The sequence below is a fragment of the Simochromis diagramma genome, unplaced genomic scaffold (assembly GCF_900408965.1).
Source record: "Simochromis diagramma unplaced genomic scaffold, fSimDia1.1 OVJJ01000026.1, whole genome shotgun sequence".
Lineage (NCBI taxonomy): Eukaryota > Metazoa > Chordata > Actinopteri > Cichliformes > Cichlidae > Simochromis > Simochromis diagramma.
In genome coordinates this window covers 2,456,650-2,476,149 of record NW_024386985.1, presented here as the reverse complement: position 1 = coordinate 2,476,149, position 19,500 = coordinate 2,456,650, and the positions used below count along the sequence as shown (strand labels likewise).

Sequence of the window (19,500 nt, the reverse complement as noted above, 5' to 3'; positions counted from 1 at the left end):
CAGTCCATCCTAGTGTGTCCTCTGCAGTCTCTAAGTTTGGATGATAGTTTGGCAGATAACCTCAGCTGAACCTTTCTGTTTTGTGATGTTCGCAGGATGTTGCCCGTTAGCTCTTTGTTTAAAATTTAGACCTCATCCACGGACACAAGTGTGACCTTGTGCAGCTTTGAGCTGTCTCAGCAGAGCATCTGACCACGGCGGCTGACACAGCGAGACGTCCGCCTGTTTGGGGACAGAGGGTGTATGTAGGTCAGGCATGGGTCTGCATGCTGTGACAGCAGCACGGTCACTGTGCTGTGCAGCAGGACAGGGATTGGAGTGGACAGAGAGAGCCGGCACAGAGAGAGGCCCCCCTCACACGTCAGCACCGATACTTCCTCATTTCCCCCCTTAAACACTTTGACATTATCAGGCCACACAGAGCAACGTCCACCCTCATTATTCTCACCTTTGGTACTGCAGCCAAATGGACAAAGAGGAGCAGAAGAAGAAATAAAGGGCAGAAATGTGAAACAGACATAGTGCACATCTAACATGTGGGGATGGTCATTTGATGAGAACGAGAGCTTCCGCATCAAGGCACTAAGATTTATTAATTTATAGAAACCTTCAGTGTATTAATAATAATTAAATAACAGTAAACAGTGGATTAATTACACAACAAGGAATTATTTTGAGCACATTGTTTTTAATTGAAAAAAGTGTCCTGATTACCGTTCCAAACTATAATTCCAGAAATGAAAGCAGACTGCCATCTAGTGGTTCAAACAAACACTGACATTTAGATATGACATCAAAAACTACAACAGCTTCAGTGACATGTGAAAAAAAAAATCCCCATGCTGTTTTTGTATTTATTATTCTCCATGAAACTAACGAACTAAAACAGGCATGGGGAAATCATTTCTCCAAGACGCCACAAAAGAAACATGAACTTGTGGAAGGACGTACCAATAACCTTGTAATGAGATCATAATGTTCATAATGAGTTCATAATGATCAGTTCAAGTTATAAATGGGGCCCTACGCAACAGTCCCAGTTTTTCATGAGGCCCCTTGGAAAAATGTTTTGCCCACCCCTGCATTAAACAGAAGTGACAGTTTTCTACTGTAAATGCTGGCACCTCTGAAGGTGAGTCTCCGAATGGTAACAGGTGAGAAGGCCGCTCATCGGTTGTAAGGATGCATTGACCCAGACGCAGATTTGATGTTTGTCTTGATGCTGCTTGGCATTTTTCCTGAGAGAAAACCAAAGGGAAGAGATCAACCCTATATATGCATCTTTAAGGTTTTTTCTTTCTTCAAGTGCAGATATAAATCATTCAAAACATCCTGTGTTAACAGCTGGGTTGTCAAAAAAATTAATTTAATTTAATACTCCAATATTAATCAACTCCAAAATGATTATCAAATTGAGATTCTCCTTTGCCATAGTATCGATACAAACAGTGCCATCTTTGAAGACAGTCTGCAGACAGTGACGCACACAGCCCCTCCCCTCACTAACAACTAAAGTTGTTAGCGTTCATAACACTGAACAACACTTGAGGAGGAATTTCAGAGGTCAGTAAAACGTCTGTTTCAACAGCACTGAAGTATTTAACAGTTCATTAACGCAGCAGCTAGCATGCTGTAGTTAGCCTGTAATGATTATGAATGACAGATGGCATATTGAATATAGAGTTGTGGCAAGTCGGGTTATGGACACATGGTGAATCGAGTAGGCTGCTCTGCACAGCCATGAGTGGATAATCCAAGAAAATAAAAAGTCAAATCTGGAGAAGAGTAGCTTATTTAGATGGGTTTCAGGCCTGAAGAGCAGAGCTGAGGATGCAAAGAGCTGCAGAGTGGATGGTGGATGACAGAGAGGCTGCATGCAGTTGTGGACAAGAAGAAAAAATATTTTTTAAATTAATAAAAGAAATCAGATGAATCTTAAAAACCTATTTTGTTGAATCCAGCTTATTATTGAAAAAGTTTGCAAAAATTCAACATGTTTTTTGAAATGTGAGTTCTTCACTATTACTTTTCTTTACTATTGTTGCAGGATGGAGTCAAAATCGTCAGCATGGTCTCAAAAATGGTATTTAGTAGTTCCCTGAGTATATACTCAATAAATTCTAGTATTGTGACAATCTTAGCTAGCAGTCAATGTGCAAGTTTCGAGGTCCATAAACTCTTGAAAATGAACTCTACAGATCATTTTCAAAAGTAGTATCAATACATCTAAACAAACAAGCAGTTTCCATATGAAAATTAATATTATCATCTCATTACAATGTAATGTTTGGTGGGAAGTTTCCTGGCATTAATATGGGGATTACTTTGAGGTGAAAGCTCATTTCAAGTTAAATTAAACAGGTAGTGCACACCTTAACATGTTTTTAAGCTGTAAACTACATGATAACAACTATACTTAGACCACAGAAATGAATTCTATGCAGAAATGTTGGCATTTCTACCAAATTTATGACAAAATGCCATCTATTATTTTAAATCATGTCCATGTTTGGAAAGCCAGGGATGACAGTCAACTACTTTGTAATACTCATAATATATATATATATATATATATATAAATGACTGTTAATGCCCCCTAATAAGGGCTAATCGTCAGTACGCGCCACGGTCCCTTCAGCCTCTGCATTTGGGTGGAAGCATAGATGGATTATTGCATGGGAAAAATGGGCACATTAGCTTGAGAATGTTTTTTCATTTGTGAAATATTGTTTTTTTTTAAATATTGGAAAAGGCAGTTTATTAAACTGCATGATAATGTAAAATTGTTTGAGTATCCTGTTATGAAGCCTAGAACTGAGCATTTTTGCTATTAGCCTGGTGTTTTAAAACTTTGTCTTTAACATATCTTGTATAATTCACCTTCCTACCTCTTAAAGTGACCATAATTTTTAAATGGAGCATCACACTTAATTCATTATAATTCAAAAACTAATGACTGTCATCAGTAAAATGTTGAAACTGAAGAAACACGGCAAAGCACTCTATGGCTGGCTCTCACATAACTGTGATGCTGTGCTCAGGTAAAATACTAACTCAGCTTTCCAAGTCTCCTACCTGTCTGACCTTGCTGCTGTTGAGCCACAGGTCCTCCCATACCTGCTTGCTGGCCTGAACCCCCACCAATAGTGACCTGCTGTAAGGTTGGACCTCCACTCATCATGGACCCCTGTCCTTGGTGTCCAGGGGCCACAGGACCAGGAGGCCTACATTTGGAAAGTCCCTTTCCAAATGCAACGGCCGAAACTAATGCGTTAGTGTCAGCAGGGTTGAAAGACGGTTTGCTCTGTCGCATAGCTGTGTAAAAAAAATAAAATAAAATTTGAGAGTCACCATTGTATTTGTGTAATTTATTAAAGAAAACTGCAGCAGAAGTGCAACATACCAGCGCTTTCTGCATCTCTGTCCTCACGAGGGTTGCTTAGCTTCTCCAGCAGAGTAGTGCAAATCTTATTCAAAGCCTGGATCTGTTTCTGTTCATGACAATAAAACCTGAAGGTTTAAACAAAAATTGCAAAATATTCCCAAAAATGACAGAATATTTTATTTTATGCGAGTCCAAACTAACCTGGGCCACATCGGGGCCAATACGTGCTGCCTCTGTACTCAGCGTTTTCTCCTGCTCCTCCACCTCTGGGTCAGGTTTGGTCCGCAAGTAGTCCGGTACGATCTCATGGCTGAACACTGGAACGCGCTGCTCCGTGAGTTTCTGAGAGCAGGTAAACAGACAGCTCAGAGAAACTACTTCTTTTTTCAAAAGAGGAAACGTGTTATCAGCTGTGGTACTCACTGCCAAGTCCTCATCTCGGTCTGGAGACAGGACCAGGGGGATTATAACTTGGTTGCGAAAGGACGGTGTCTTCTCGTTCCTGAGCAGTTTATTGATGGTGTTCAGCTGACCAGACAGAAGGGCGAAGTTATCCAAAACAGAAGGCCTATAGGACAAAAAAGGGCACATCTGTGAGAGCTCAAAATAATCCACAAAGCACGCGTTTCAGATCAAATCTGTATATCCACAAGACAAGATTTTCCACAGTTTCTGTCAAATTTGCTCCTGTAAATAAAAGGAACAAACCGTGTTTATATGTTGTTGTCAAAAACAGCTTGAACAACAAAGTATTAACTCGACTTAAATCTATGTCGCGTTTCTTTTAAAACAAAACAGCCTGATTTACAATGAAAATAATTTTACTCACCACGTCAAACGCTCGTACTCGTTTTCTAGTTTGTAAATGAAACTGTGCAGAGCATTTTTAACGTGAGCCACCCGCGAAATGAGAGACTCCACTGACGCCTCTAACTGTTTCTCTTCTCGTTGCTAAAAGACAACAAAAGCATTAAAAACCTCCCAAACACTGCAAATACACAGCTGTGCTAGCCAAACGGCTAAAGAGTGCATAACCTCAGCCACTTAAGAGTCAGTCACTTAAACAAGAAGAAAATGAGTCATCAGACAAAATAAACATTTTAATGAATGTTACTGCATCTAAGAAGGCATTATACTGTCGTACAGAATATATATTCATATTTATTACCTGCATTGTTCAAGTAGAATTTAGCCAACCTCAAGCGACAGAGAAGCACTTCCGGTTCATCACTGTCAAAGTAAAAGCCTGCTGGTTAAACATGGCGGAAACGCTATAACGTTTATTTATTCAAAATGTTCTCGTAAACAAATAATCCAGTACACAACTTATGCGATATTTAAGCAAACATTTCAGTTTAATTCAATTCAATTCAATTCAATTTTATTTATATAGCGCCAAATCACAACATAAGTCGCCTCAAGGCGCTTCATAGATACAGAGAAAAACCCAACAATCATATGACCCCCTATGAGCAAGCACTTTGGCGACAGTGGGAAGGAAAAACTCCCTTTTAACAGGAAGAAACCTCCGGCAGAACCAGGCTCAGGGAGGGGCGGCCATCTGCTGCGACCGGTTGGGGTGAGAGAAGGAAGACAGGATAAAAGACATGCTGTGGAAGAGAGACAGAGGTTAATAACAGATATGATTCAATGCAGAGAGGTCTATTAATACATAGTGACCGAGAAAGGTGACTGGAAAGGAAAAACTCAATGCATCATGGGAATCCCCCGGCAGCCTATGTCTATTGCAGCATAACTAAGGGAGGATTCAGGGTCACCTGGTCCAGCCCTAACTATATGCTTTAGCAAAAAGGAAAGTTTTAAGCCTAATCTTGAAAGTAGAGATAGTGTCTGTCTCCTTAATCCAAACTGGAAGCTGGTTCCACAGAAGAGGGGCCTGAAAACTGAAGGCTCTCCCTCCCATTCTACTTTTAAATACTCTAGGAACAACAAGTAGGCCTGCAGAGCGAGAGCGAAGTGCTCTAATAGGGTGATATGGTACTACAAGGTCATTAAGATAAGATGGGGCCTGAGTATTTAAGACCTTGTATGTGAGGAGCAGGATTTTGAATTCAATTCTGGATTTAACAGGAAGCCAATGAAGGGAAGTCAAAACAGGAGAAATATGCTCTCTCTTTCTAGTCCCTGTCAGTACTCTTGCTGCAGCATTTTGGATTAGCTGAAGGCTTTTCAGGGAGTTTTTTGGACATCCTGATAATAATGAATTACAGTAGTCCAGCCTGGAAGTAATAAATGCATGAACTAGTTTTTCAGCGTCACTCTGAGACAGGATATTTCTAATTTTAGAGATGTTGCGCAAATGGAAGAACGCAGTCTTTTTTCTTTTTTTTTTCTTTCTTTTTAAAAGAGCTTTCGAAGGACACCAGGAAAAGTATTGTAGACCTGCACCAGACTGGGAAGAGTGAATCTACAATAAGCAAGCAGCTTGGTGTGAAAAAATCAACTGTGGGAGCAATCATCAGAAAATGGAAGACATACAAGACCACTGATAATCTCCCTCGATCTGGGGCTCCACGCAAGATCTCATCCCGTGGGGTCAAAATGATCATGAGAACGGTGAGCAAAGATCCCAGAACCACACGGGGGGACCTGGTGAATGACCTGCAGAGAGCTGGGACCAAAGTAACAAAGGTCACCATCAGTAACACACTACAACGGCAGGGAATCAAATCCCGCAGTGCCAGACGTGTTCCGCTGCTGAAGCCAGTGCATGTCCAGGCCGAAGAACGCAGTCTTACATATTTGTTTAATATGTGCATTGAAGGACATGTCCTGGTCAAAAATGACTCCAAGGTTCCTCACAGCGTTACTGGAGGCCAAGGTAATGCCATCCAGAGTAAGAATCTGGTTAGATACCATATTTCTAGGCTTTTCAGGGCCGAGTACAATAACCTCAGTTTTATCTGAATTAAGAAGCAGAAAGTTAGCGGCCATCCAGGTCTTTATGTCTTTAAGACATTCCTGCAGTTTAACTAATTGGTGTGTGTTATCTGGCTTCATGGACAGATAGAGCTGGGTGTCATCTGCATAGCAGTGAAAATGTATGCTATGTCTTCTAATGATACTGCCTAAGGGAAGCATGTATAATGTAAACAGAATTGGTCCTAGCACTGAACCCTGTGGAACTCCATAATTAACCTCAGTGTGTGAAGAGGACTCTCCATTTACATGAACAAATTGGAGTCTATTAGATAGATATGATACAAACCACTGCAGCACAGTACCTGTAATACCTACAGCATGTTCTAATCGCTCTAACAGGATATTATGGTCGACAGTATCGAACGCTGCACTGAGGTCTAGCAGGACAAGCACAGAGATGAGTCCACTGTCAGAGGCCATAAGAAGATCATTTGTAACCTTCACTAAAGCTGTTTCTGTGCTGTGATGAGCTCTGAAACCTGACTGAAACTCTTCAAATAAACCATTCCTCTGTTAGCTGTTTGACAACTACTCTTTCAAGGATTTTTGATATGAAAGGAAGGTTGGAGATTGGCCTATAATTAGCTAAGACTGCTGGGTCTAGAGATGGCTTTTTGAGTAAAGGTTTAACTACAGCTAGCTTGAAGGCCTGTGGTACATAGCCGATCATTAGAGATAGGTTGCTCATATTTAAGATCGAAGAATTAATTAATGGAAGGACTTCTTTGAGCAGTTTTGTAGGAATGGGGTCTAAAAGACACAGTTGATGGTTTGGAGGAAGTAATTATTGAAGTTAACTCAGAAAGATCAATTGGAGAAAAAGAGTCTAACTTAACATCAATGGTACTAAGAGTAGCTGTAGATAATATTACATCTGTGGGATGATTACTGGTAATTTTTTCTCTAATGATAAAAATTTTATTTGTGAAGAAGTTCATGAAGTCATTACTAGTTAACGTTAAAGGGATGGTTGGCTCAAAAGAGCTCTGACTTTTTGTCAGCCTGGCTACAGTGCTGAAGAGAAACCTGGAGTTGTTCTTATTTTCTTCAATCAGTGATGAATAGTACGATGTTCTGGCTTTGCGGAGGGCTTTCTTATAAAGCAGCAAACTATTTCTCCAGGCTAAATGATGATCCTCTAAATTTGTGACACGCCATTTCCTCTCCAGATTACGAGTCATCTGCTTTAGGGTACGTGTTTGAGAATTATACCAAGGAGTCAGGTACTTCTTATTAGAGACCTTAGTTTTCACAGGAGCTACATTATCCAGAGTCGTACGTAGTGAGGAGGTGAAATTATTAACAAGATAATCGACCTCTGTTGGGGTAGCGTTCAGATAGCTGCTCTGCTCTATGTTGTTACAGGGCATTGAAGATGATAACAGTGGGTGGATTATATTCTTAAACTTAGTTACAGCGCTTTCAGAAAGACATCTACTTTGATAAAGTCTACTCTCCACCGCTGTGTAATCAATTATTGTAAATGTAAATGTTATCAGGAAATGATCAGACAGGAGAGGGTTTTCAGGAAACACTGTTAAATGTTCAATTTCTATGCCATATGTTAAAACAAGATTAGAGTGTGATTAAAGTGGTGGGTGGGTTCTTTTACATTTTGAGAGAAACCAATTGAGTCTAATAACAGATTAAATGCCATGTTGAGGCTGTCATTTTTAGCATCTACATGGATGTTAAAAGTTTAGAGTTCAAATGTGATATATGTAAAAACTGAATGTATATCTATATTAATCTATATTACTATAGTAATTAATTTGTACATTAACTGTATACTCTCTCTCTCTCTATATATATATATATACATGTGTGTGTGTGTGTGTGTGTGTCAGATAACGCTTTGCAGGTTCTCAATTACATTCCTACTTTATAAATGCTCCATTTATTTCTATACTTGAGATATAGCAACATACAACTGCTTTTAAACTACAACATGGTGCTGCTGCCTTATCAGTAAAGCAGTTATTGTTTAACAATATGAACCCTGTTGTCACGAGACAATCATTCAGATACACAGACACAACAGTTAACCTAACATGCATGCTTCTGGGAGGAAGCGTGAGCACGCAGAAAGAAACCAGGACCTTCAGTTTGCTTCAACATGAAGCACAACACATACGAATTGCAGACCATTATGAGTGAATGATCTGCAATTTTAGAAAGCACCTGGTAGCATATAATATCAAATGCGCTGTCAAAGTTTGTGGTTGTAAACCACCAAAATCCTCATTCTACCTGCTAATTAGTATTATCAACAATAATAACATCAGTTACAGAATAACTAAAATGTCAATTAATAGTACCATTTTCCAGGTACCAGGAAGGGAAAAGAGAGATCATATTTCTCCCATAATATCAACTCTTTACTGACTCCGTTAAATGCGGAACTTAAAATCCTTCTCCTCACATATAGTAATAAAAGTACATTTTTATTATATTATGTCAATACAATAGTCTTGGCGCCCTCTCTACTTTTGAATTTGGCCTTGAAAGTTTTTATAACTCAAAGTTAGAGCTTGGTCAGGTGACCCAGCACTAGACCACGCTTGCTGAGTGACTTCCCATATTAAACTTATTTAACAAATTATTTTAAATATTTTTTCTCCACTCAGCTCTTTTCACTCATGTATTGTATGTTATTAACTTCATCCGCTGGTCTGCTGTCCTTTGATCTTTCCAGTTGAGGCAGATGGCTGCTCTTCCACAGGCCTGGTTCTGATGGAGGTCTCTCCCTGTTAAAAGGAAGCTCTTCATCTCGCCCACAGGGGGGGATCCCTGATTGTTGGCATTTTCTGTCTAATATTGTAGTCTTTACCTTGCATTATAAAGCACCTTGAAGTGACTGTTGAAGTGATTTCAGTATAGCATATTCATACAGTTCAACTCACAAGCAACAAAGAAAAAGAATTTGCTTCTACAAGTTTATTTTGATACAAAGAAGCAGCTGTCCAAACAACAGTACATAAATGTGACAGCTGTTAGGCAGAAATTTTCTTCCGATTACTTCAATGTTGCACACTTGCGTGTTTATTCAGAAAACCCCAACTTTTAAATCCAGCTATCCTTCACTTACTGATATAATAATGAAGTACTGAATACTGGGGGGGGAAAAAAGTGCTCTACATCTATGCTTGTCTACATCATGTTCCACACATTCTGCATTAATTATGTGTTAGCCTAACACAGTAAGAAGGGAGAAGTGAAGAGCTCTAGTCACAGTTCTGGCACAGCGGTGTAAAACTTTAGAAGAGGCTTTCGACGTCACCCATTTCCACCACTACAGTCTTCAGCTGGGAGTAGTACTCGATGGTCACCTGGCCGTTCTCTCTGCCAAAGCCTGCAGGGATCAGGAGAGAACTGGTTAATTTACTGAGCAAATGCAGCATTTACCCAGACCATGAAAAGCTGACAGCATCTTACCCGACATCTTGTATCCTCCAAACGGCAACTCTACAGGGCTGATGTTGTAATTGTTGATAAAGCAGGTCCCTGCCTCCATACTCGCAGCCACGCGATGGGCTCGAGAAATGTCCCTGTAGGAGGAGGAAAAGAACCGACTTTTATACAGAGTGCAGTGAATTGGCCGCACTGTGGAGACCTTGAGCCACAGCCAACAGAAGGCAATAAACTCATTATCTTAAAACAGCAAGCCGTCAACAGTTGCACCACACTGCTGACTCACAACAAACTGACCTGGTGAAGACCCCAGAGGCCAGTCCAAAGGTGGTGTTGTTGGCTCTCTTGATCACTTCTTCCTCCGTGTCAAAAGGCAAAACTGACATGACAGGGCCAAAAATCTCCTCCTTCACACAGGTCATGTCGTCTCTGCAGTTATCTGTGTCGAGAGACTTTGTGTGTTAAAAAACAAAGCTGAGTGTGCGTGTGCTGTACCACCATTAACCAAAGTGTTAGACATACCAAGTACGCATGGTGACATGAAATACCCCCCTTTCAGTTTGGGGTCACTGGGGACAAAGGGATCTCCTCCACAAAGCACTCTGGCTCCCTAGAAATAAATAAATAATTACAAGAGCTACGTTAAAGAACACCCACAGTAATACAGATTCTTTGTGCTTAACTGAGAAACCACAAACTATTAAAGCTAATTCACTCCCTCTAATGAAAAGCACCTCTTTCTTGGCCTGACTGACAAATCCCAGCACTTTCTCCAGCTGTGGTTTGCTGATCAGAGCTCCCATCCTGGTGCTCTCGAGCAGGGGGTCACCAACAGGGATGGCCTTGGTCCTTTTGACTACCTCCTCTAGGAACTGTGGCATGATCTCCCGCTGCACAAACACTCTGGTCCCATTGCAGCACACCTGCATATTTCAACACAAGTTAATACACCAAAACCTCCAAGAGTCTGTCTTGCATCAGGCTGCACAGTACACAAAAGTACAACGTACAGACTCACCTGTCCCTGTGTCAGGAAATTTGCCATTAGTGCCCCCTTCACTGCATTCTCCAGTTCGCAGTCTTTGAAGATGATGAGAGGAGATTTCCCTCCAAGCTCCAGAGTCACCTGCTTCACACTCTTTGCAGACATTTCCATGACCTGAAAGTAAAGAGAGCAGCCATGGTCTGTGGGCTTGTATAACAAAGTCACCTTTAGCTTAAAAAAAAAAAAAAAAAAAAAAAAAAAAGCAGATTTTTAAGGCTGGTTAGGGTGACCCTCCTCCACCCTGCGGGAGATCTCATGAGCCGAACAAGGGCTACTGTTGTCACCTCCAGGTTGGTGTACTCTGAGTATGTCCAATTCATACAACATCCTGAAAGATTAACAGTGAAGCCAATGCAGACTTAAGGATGAGGACTGATTTACAGTGAGGCAAAAAAGTATTTAGTCAGCCACCGATTGTGCAAGTTCCCCCACTTAAAATGATGACAGAGGTCAGTAATTTGCACCAGAGGTGCACTTCAACTGTGAGAGACAGAATGTGAAAAAAAAAAAAAAAATCCATGAATCCACATGGTAGGATTTGTAAAGAATTTATTCGTGAATTAGGGTGGAAAATAAGTATTTGGTCAATAACAAAAATACAACTCAATACTTTGTAACATAACCTTTGTTGGCAATAACAGAGGTCAAACGTTTACTATAGGTCTTTACCAGGTTTGCACACACAGTAGCTGGTATTTTGGCCCATTCCTCCATGCAGATCTTCTCGAGAGCAGTGATGTTTTGGGGCTGTCGCCGAGCAACACGGACTTTCAACTCCCGCCACAGATTTTCTATGGGGTTGAGGTCTGGAGACTGGCTAGGCCACTCCAGGACTTTCAAATGCTTCTTACGGAGCCACTCCTTTGTTGCCCGGGCGGTGTGTTTTGGATCATTGTCATGTTGGAAGACCCAGCCTCGTTTCATCTTCAAAGTTCTCACTGATGGAAGGAGGTTTTGGCTCAAAATCTCACGATACATGGCCCCATTCATTCTGTCCTTAACACGGATCAGTCGTCCTGTCCCCTTGGCAGAAAAACAGCCCCATAGCATGATGTTTCCACCCCCATGCTTCACAGTAGGTATGGTGTTCTTGGGATGCAACTCAGTATTCGTCTTCCTCCAAACACGACGAGTTGAGTTTATACCAAAAAGTTCTACTTTGGTTTCATCTGACCACATGACATTCTCCCAATCCTCTGCTGTATCATCCATGTGCTCTCTGGCAAACTTCAGACGGGCCTGGACATGCACTGGCTTCAGCAGCGGAACACGTCTGGCACTGCGGGATTTGATTCCCTGCCGTTGTAGTGTGTTACTGATGGTGACCTTTGTTACTTTGGTCCCAGCTCTCTGCAGGTCATTCACCAGGTCCCCCCGTGTGGTTCTGGGATCTTTGCTCACCGTTCTCATGATCATTTTGACCCCACGGGATGAGATCTTGCGTGGAGCCCCAGATCGAGGGAGATTATCAGTGGTCTTGTATGTCTTCCATTTTCTGATGATTGCTCCCACAGTTGATTTTTTTCACACAAAGCTGCTTGCCTATTGTAGATTCACTCTTCCCAGTCTGGTGCAGGTCTACAATACTTTTCCTGGTGTCCTTCGAAAGCTCTTTGGTCTTGGCCATGGCGGAGTTTGGAGTCTGACTGTTTGAGGCTGTGGACAGGTGTCTTTTATACAGATGATGAGTTCAAACAGGTGCCATTCATACAGGTAACGAGTGGGGGACAGAAAAGCTTCTTACAGAAGACGTTACAGGTCTGTGAGAGCCAGAGATTTTCCTTGTTTGAGGTGACCAAATACTTATTTTCCACCCTAATTTACGAATAAATTCTTTACAAATCCTACCATGTGAATTCATGGATTTTTTTTTTCACATTCTGTCTCTCACAGTTGAAAATCTTAGAGCCTGCAGCATTAATGCTTGTTTGAGGTACATTATGTGTTAACTACAGTGTGTTTGCATCCTGGTGTTTTATATGCTGAACCAGTTGACTGAAACAAAACACTGGGACTCTTTTATCCTCCCGCGTTCCCACTGACTCTCTGCAGTCAGTTTTCTCTTTAGGGGCAAACATATTTGTAACTGACATCGTTTCACTTCTTTGTACTTTCCCTCACGCCAGTTCCTATAACTTCAGTTCTCATTCCAGGAATTTGCTGAAATTTGATGCTATGTTTTTTTCCTTTCTCATACTGAGATGATGACTGTTATTCTTTTATTGACAAGTTCAAAAATCGCAACTAGAAATGCACATGAGGAATCAACAGTTGCTAAACAGGCGAATCACAGTAGGTCAGGGCTGTGTCCCACAGGAGTATAAATACCCCAATACGTGACTCCAAAAGTGAACCAATAACCCTACATTCCCATCTTTAATGTCCAAGTCCACAGCACTAAATTCAGTTTACAGCCTGGTTGAAAATAATAATGAGAAGAAGAAGAATAAAGAAGTCAATAATTCTTCTTAAACCGTTTCAGTTTTGGCAGCTTGCTAACTGCATTCTACCTGCTTGACTTCTGTCTTAAAACAAAACATCACAGCAGCAGACAAAATGCTAATGCTTAACATGGAGACATCACAGTGCCTATGTGCATCTATGTTCTAAACTAAAATATTCTATATTAGTAAACAGATCCCACTCCAATATTGGACAGGTCAAAAAACAAAACAAAGAACAAAATTTACTTTGAAGGTCATCAGTGTATCTGGGCAGCCCAATTACAGTCCATGTGTGGGAAACAATGCTGTACTGGTCTGTACCTTTTTGCCTGTAGGAACACTCCCCGTGAAAGAGACTTTAGCGACTTTTGGATGATGGCAGAGCAAGCTGCCGGTCTCTGCTCCACCTTGGACCACACAGAAAAGCCCATCAGGTACCCCAGCCTCTTTGTAGATCTCAGCCAGGATGACAGCAGTCACCGGAGCCATTGGAGAGGGTTTATATACCATGGCATTACCTAAAAAACACAACCACAATTAAATCCTGCAAGTTAAGGCCTGCAGAGCCATCTTTGTGAATGGTCACGAGACAAGACGAACAGATAGAAACAAACCGTACAACAGGCTGATTGATAGGAACGTGTGGTAGAATCCAGTATTAAACAGGCCAAAAGTAATGTTTTAAAAGAATAACATGTTCATCAGTGATGTGACAGAGGCTCTGTGGCTCTGCTGCATTATTTTTAGCAGGCTCTTCCTATTTTAAACTTCCAATCTATTGCTTTTCTCTCTCTACACTTGTTTTTCTCCACTCTTTTCTTGCCTCTCACACTCACACTAAGTTGCAGCTGACTGCTGTCCCTTCCTGGTTGTGTTGGACGGCTCTTCTTGTTAACAGACCCTCACCAAGTACTGCTCACTGAGGATGTCTTACTGTTTTTTTAAAATATGATATATAAACTTGTTCCCTGTTAAGCTATTCAAGCTAAGCACATGCAAAAGAACTAGTTTTTCAAATGTGCATATTTTAACAAAAAGACACAGACAAAGACGGACATTTGTTGTTTTGTCTCTGCCCCCTCCCCCACACATCTACGAAAGAGTATGTCTTCTCTAGTCTGTCTTGTTTCAGTCCCCTGCTCTCCTATATGTCGCAATCCTCTGTTGTGCAGATTACTGACAACAGATGATACACATGCTATTATAAAACTCACCACACGCCAGAGCAGGAGCAGACTTCAATGTTGCAAGCAGGATAGGGAAGTTCCATGCACCGATTCCCACACACACACCAAGTGGCTCCCGTCTAGTGTAAGCAAATGCTCCTCCAGGGAGCTGGATGTGCTGGCCTGCACCAAAATGACAGCACAATGTTAAAAACAATACCAAATGGAGGTTTTTGCAACTTTTGATAAACACAGAAGCATTGGTGCACCCACCCGCAAGTGTACCAGCCAGGCCGGCATAGTACTCAATGCTCTTCCAGGAAAAGTCTATATTTCCCAGAGCCTCAGTGATTGTTTTCCCATTGTTGATCACTTCCAGCTTTGCAAGTTTTTCCCTCCTTTCCTATTTTTTCAAAATACGCATAAAGGGAAAAAAAAAGAACTATTTTAATTGAAGCTCTTCAGTAATTATGTGGAACAAGATGTTTTGTTTTAAGATTGTATTGTCTCTTTGTCATTGCATAGACACAAAAAAGGTTAAATTGATCCAAATGTGGCTGCCCGGGGCCAGCTAGTGGTTTCCCTCAAAAATGAAAATAGCAAACATTATTTCAATCCATAAAAAGGAGAGAGAGATGTCAATTTACCAATTACAGGCCAATATCACTACTCCCACAGTTCTCTAAAATTTTAGAAAAGTTATTTGTTAATAGACTTGATAAATATATTGAGAAGCATAATCTCCTAAGTAATAACCAATATGGCTTTAGAGCGAAAAGGTCCACTTGGATGGCAGTGATGGAACTTATAAGGGATATCTACTGCAATAGATCATAAGGAATATACTGTTGGCGTTTTTATAGACTTAAAAAAGGTGTTTGATACAATTGATCATCCATCCATCTTCATCTGCTTTATCCGGGGCCGGGTTGCGGGGGCAGCAGCCTAAGCACAATTGATCATTCTATATTAATGAATAAACTAGAGAGATATGGTATAAGAGGGATGTCATACAAGTGGATGAAAAGTTACCTGGATGACAGATTTCAATATGTCGAAATCAATAATGTAAAATCTAATCAGTTGACGGTAACTTATGGCGTTCCTCAGGGCTCTGTGCTGGGCCCTAAATTATTCTTTATATATATATCTATCTCTCTGTAATGTGTATTGTTTGTTGATGATACCACTCTGTATTGCTCAGGTAAAAACCTAGAACAGCTTCTGACTACAGTGGAAAAGGAGTTAAATATATTAAAAAAACTGTATTGATATAAATAAGTTATCATTAAATATAAACAAAATGTATTATTTTTGGCACTAGACAAATGAAAAATGTATCTAAAATCAGGATTAATGGAATTGAAATTGAAAGCACATGAAAATAAATTTCTTGGAGTGATAATTGATGATAAGCTTAGCTGGAAGTCACATATAAACCATGTGAAAACAAAAATGTCAAAAACCATTGCTATTCTCTCCAAAACAAAGCATGTCCTGAACAAGAAATCATTATACACACTTTATTGTACTCTGTTGCTTCCATATATGACTTACTGTCTGGAGATATGGGGACAATGCATATAAAACAAATACTCTTCCTATTTTCAAGTTACAAAAAAAGAGCTATAAGAATTATAAATCAATCAAACTATATAGAACCAACTAACATTTTGTTTATTAATCTGAATACCCTGAATTTTTAAGATTTAGTTGAATATAAAATGGCACAGATAATGTATAAAGCACAAAATAACTTGCTTTGCCGCAGTACTCAGAAGCTGTTTAAAGTCAGAGTCAATATGACTTAAGGGGAACAGATTTCTTTAAAAAGAAAAAGAGAAGGACAAACAAAGCAGAGATGTGTTTCTGTTTTCCTTGTTTAAAAACATGTTTAAAAATAGAGTATTAGAAAAATATAAAGAACAATGAAAAGAGCAAAAATAATAATGCTGAAACCCTTGGTTGTTTTGCTTTGATTATTTTAATGAAATTTAATTTAATGTAGTTACTCATCTAAGGTGCAAAGTCTGTTTTGTTTTTTGTTTGTTTGTTTTGTTTTATTCTTTGCTTTCAGCCCTATGTACATGAGCTGCATGCTAAAAGATCTTTTGTTAAAAGTGTTGGCGTAATAAGCATATGCTTCAGCCAATACCTTTTGATTAGCCTTGTCTCGTGCTTTGTGGTAATCTTTATTCTGCATTCACTGAGATATTTGAATGCTAATCAATAAATAAATCATTAATTTAAATAAATAAAATCTTCTTGAGCAGAGATCTTTTTTTTTCTCCTCTTGTCCCTGATGTTGGGTATTTCTCTTTGTTTCTCTTACATTCTACCTCTCTCTGACCTGTCTTCCCAATGTGAATGTTTGTGCTATGTATGGTTGAAAGGAGTCCCGTTTTACTGCAGGTCACTGCATGTGTAACACGCAACAAGGCCAGCAGTGGAGGGAGGGGTGCATTTTAATGAATAACTAATGTCTTATTGCAGGCTTCCAAAAGTCAACTCCAATTTATATTGCACAAACACTGAAACAGACAGTTTTCTGGACTGCTGGTGGTTATTACACAACAGCTTGGCTGCCTCACCCTCATAATGCGAGCAGCCTCCAACATCACCCGAGCCCTCTCCATGCCTGCCATCTTGCTCCACTTCTGGTAGGCGGCATAGGCACTCTGTATGGCTTCGTCCACCTCCTCAGCCCCACAGGGCACCATCTGACACAGGACCCGGCCTGCAGAGACCAGAAGAACACCAGGTTACAGAGCTCTACACCATGCATTTTTCTTTTTTTTGTATCGAATCTCTTTTCAATTTCTAACAATTGACATTTTTAACCTGAATCGGTAAAAACACCCTCACTAACAGTAGTGATCTTCTTTGTGCAACATTAAAATGTAAAACAGACCCTTGCATTGTTTAATCTTCAGAAATGTTTATGCCTGCCTGTCATTACTGTGCATATCCCTAACCTTTATAACCTGAAAGCATGAAATCCAGTTAACTTTATACTAATATCAAGTAAAGGGAAAAAAAAACAGCCCTTTGTTTGTCTACTAGTCTGCACATAGTTAAGGCAAAATGTCTATGTTACAATAGTTAACAGAAGTCTGAGCAGAATCTGAGCGTTTCAAATATATTTCAGAAAAACCGCAGGCCTTTAAACCACCGTCACTTGTTTCCCCCAGAATACGTGTCCTTAGCAGGAGCACTAAGGCTAAAGCAGATTTTAAAGAGCAGTATATTCACCAGTTGCAGGCTCAAAAACGGGCTCAGCGTTTTTCTCCTCCCTGGGTTTCACTCGTTTTCCACCCCAGAAGTTCAGAGGCTCCGTGACAACCACGGTCCCCGTCGAGGCTCCGGGCATCGAGTCGAGGGTTGACTGGGCCATTTCCAGATGCAAAGAACCTGCAGGGATACAGGGAAGGATGTTTCAAAGCTGGAAAACAGATGTGCAACAATGTGCAACTCAGGACAAGCGATCTAAACTGGTCGCTCCCTTTGCTAGCGTGAAGCTAGCACGGACATTAAGTTAACTAAAGTTGCACAAGAAAAAAAAACAGCGCGTGCACATTTTAAATATGAAAACAACCAAATAAAATAGCTGAAGTTTTACCGCTTATGCTCCCGCAGAAGGACTGGAAAAGGCTCTTCACCGTCTATTTCAGCAGCCAGAACACCACGCCTCCTTCATGCTACCACCCCGTATTTCTGCTGACTCACTCACTTCTGCTGAGTAAGGTTTTTAACACAAGGTGTTAAAAGAACCAGCAGCAGAATTTTTGGTGCAACTCGCCCCCCGCCCCAAAAAAGTCTGTCCACTATAAGACAGAGGAGCATTAATTATTTTAATCATATTCAGGTTACCACAAAGAGTTTTTTCATTTAGTTGAACTTGAAATGTTTGTCAGTAGGTAAACAATTAGTATTGTACAGTCAGAAATATCAAGTCATTCTTAATACTGCAGACGTGCAATGTATAAGTTGTCCTAACAGTCATCTTAAGTAAGCTTTACTTAGTTTTTTTTTTGAGGCAACGAGTTTCCTCAATTTTTTTGAGTTCTGGGAACTAATTAGATTTTACAGTGTGTGTAGCTGTCCATACCTCAACGTTACAAAAGCACAACCACTGTCCACACCCCAACCACACCTCACCTCACAGTAAATGATCATTTCCATTTTAAGCATTTCCAAATGATAATTTTCAATACTGCCAGTATAAATATACACAGTATACTGCCATCACTACAATATAGATGTTTTACACACTCCTTTTGTTGTTGACATTTACAGGCTGTGTGCAAAAGGCCACACTCTTCATATTCATGCCAACTAATATTTTTACGTCCAGTAGGTGTCCTACTAGAGCAAATGAAGCTTCAAGAAGCTTTGCGCTGGGGTGAACCAATTGGATGGAAAGCTTCAGTGCTTCATGAAGCTTCATCTGCCCATCACTACTAATTACAATGCCAAATTACAACTTGGCCTATGGCATCAATTAGAGCACAAATATACATAAACTATCAAGTTACAGTCAAATACATGAAAATAATACGAGCTGCGCTCAAGAGAAGGTTTTGCCTCATGCTCACCATACCTTTCTGCTCATCAACATCAGGTACCGTGAACAGGTGAGTGCAACCACATTTATCATCTACCACACTCATGAGACACGCCCCACACCCGTGCACCAAATACAGCGAGTCCATTTAAACCAACCCACTTAGTCAAAAAAGGAACAACTCATATGGCTCCTACACCAGGGTCAGCAACCTTTAAGACCCAAAGAGCCATTTGGACCCGGTTTCCACCCAAAATAAAACGCTGGGAGCCGCAAATACTTTTTGACATCTAAAATGAAGATAACACTGTATATATTGTTTTTTTTTACCTTTATTGCTTTGTGTGAACAACTAAGGTGTGTTGCTTATGAAATCCATGAAGTGCTACAGAGAAAATTACATTTTATTTATGTAATTAACACATTTTGAACTCGTAAAGAAATATAACAAAAGGAAAGACACCCAGCTGAACTAAAATGATCCATGTAGCACCCTTATATCGCCTTTGGGCTTTTGGAGCCTTGACCTGACTTTTAAAAAA

At 40.3% G+C, this 19,500-nt stretch overlaps 2 protein-coding genes across 2 annotated transcripts; both read right to left on the bottom strand.

Annotated features, from left to right (window-relative positions):
* Positions 1-668: 668 nt before the first annotated feature.
* med8 (mediator complex subunit 8) lies at positions 669-4,650 on the bottom strand. The gene is made up of 7 exons (XM_040040412.1): positions 4,554-4,650; positions 4,215-4,336; positions 3,809-3,953; positions 3,587-3,727; positions 3,404-3,491; positions 3,076-3,315; positions 669-1,238 (listed from the first exon to the last, which is right to left on the bottom strand). Exons 1-7 carry the CDS (start codon positions 4,557-4,559, stop codon positions 1,168-1,170), a joined length of 813 nt encoding a protein of 270 aa, XP_039896346.1. The 5' UTR covers positions 4,560-4,650; the 3' UTR covers positions 669-1,167.
* A 4,600-nt stretch (positions 4,651-9,250) lies between these two features.
* LOC120738926 (4-trimethylaminobutyraldehyde dehydrogenase-like) lies at positions 9,251-18,141 on the bottom strand. Its single transcript, XM_040040502.1, has 12 exons — positions 18,014-18,141; positions 17,647-17,805; positions 16,986-17,131; positions 14,668-14,797; positions 14,443-14,577; positions 13,550-13,746; positions 10,758-10,898; positions 10,474-10,662; positions 10,262-10,349; positions 10,037-10,178; positions 9,764-9,876; positions 9,251-9,680 (listed from the first exon to the last, which is right to left on the bottom strand). Exons 2-12 carry the CDS (start codon positions 17,786-17,788, stop codon positions 9,586-9,588), a joined length of 1,518 nt encoding a protein of 505 aa, XP_039896436.1. The 5' UTR covers positions 17,789-17,805; positions 18,014-18,141; the 3' UTR covers positions 9,251-9,585.
* Between the last annotated feature and the right edge of the window lie 1,359 nt (positions 18,142-19,500).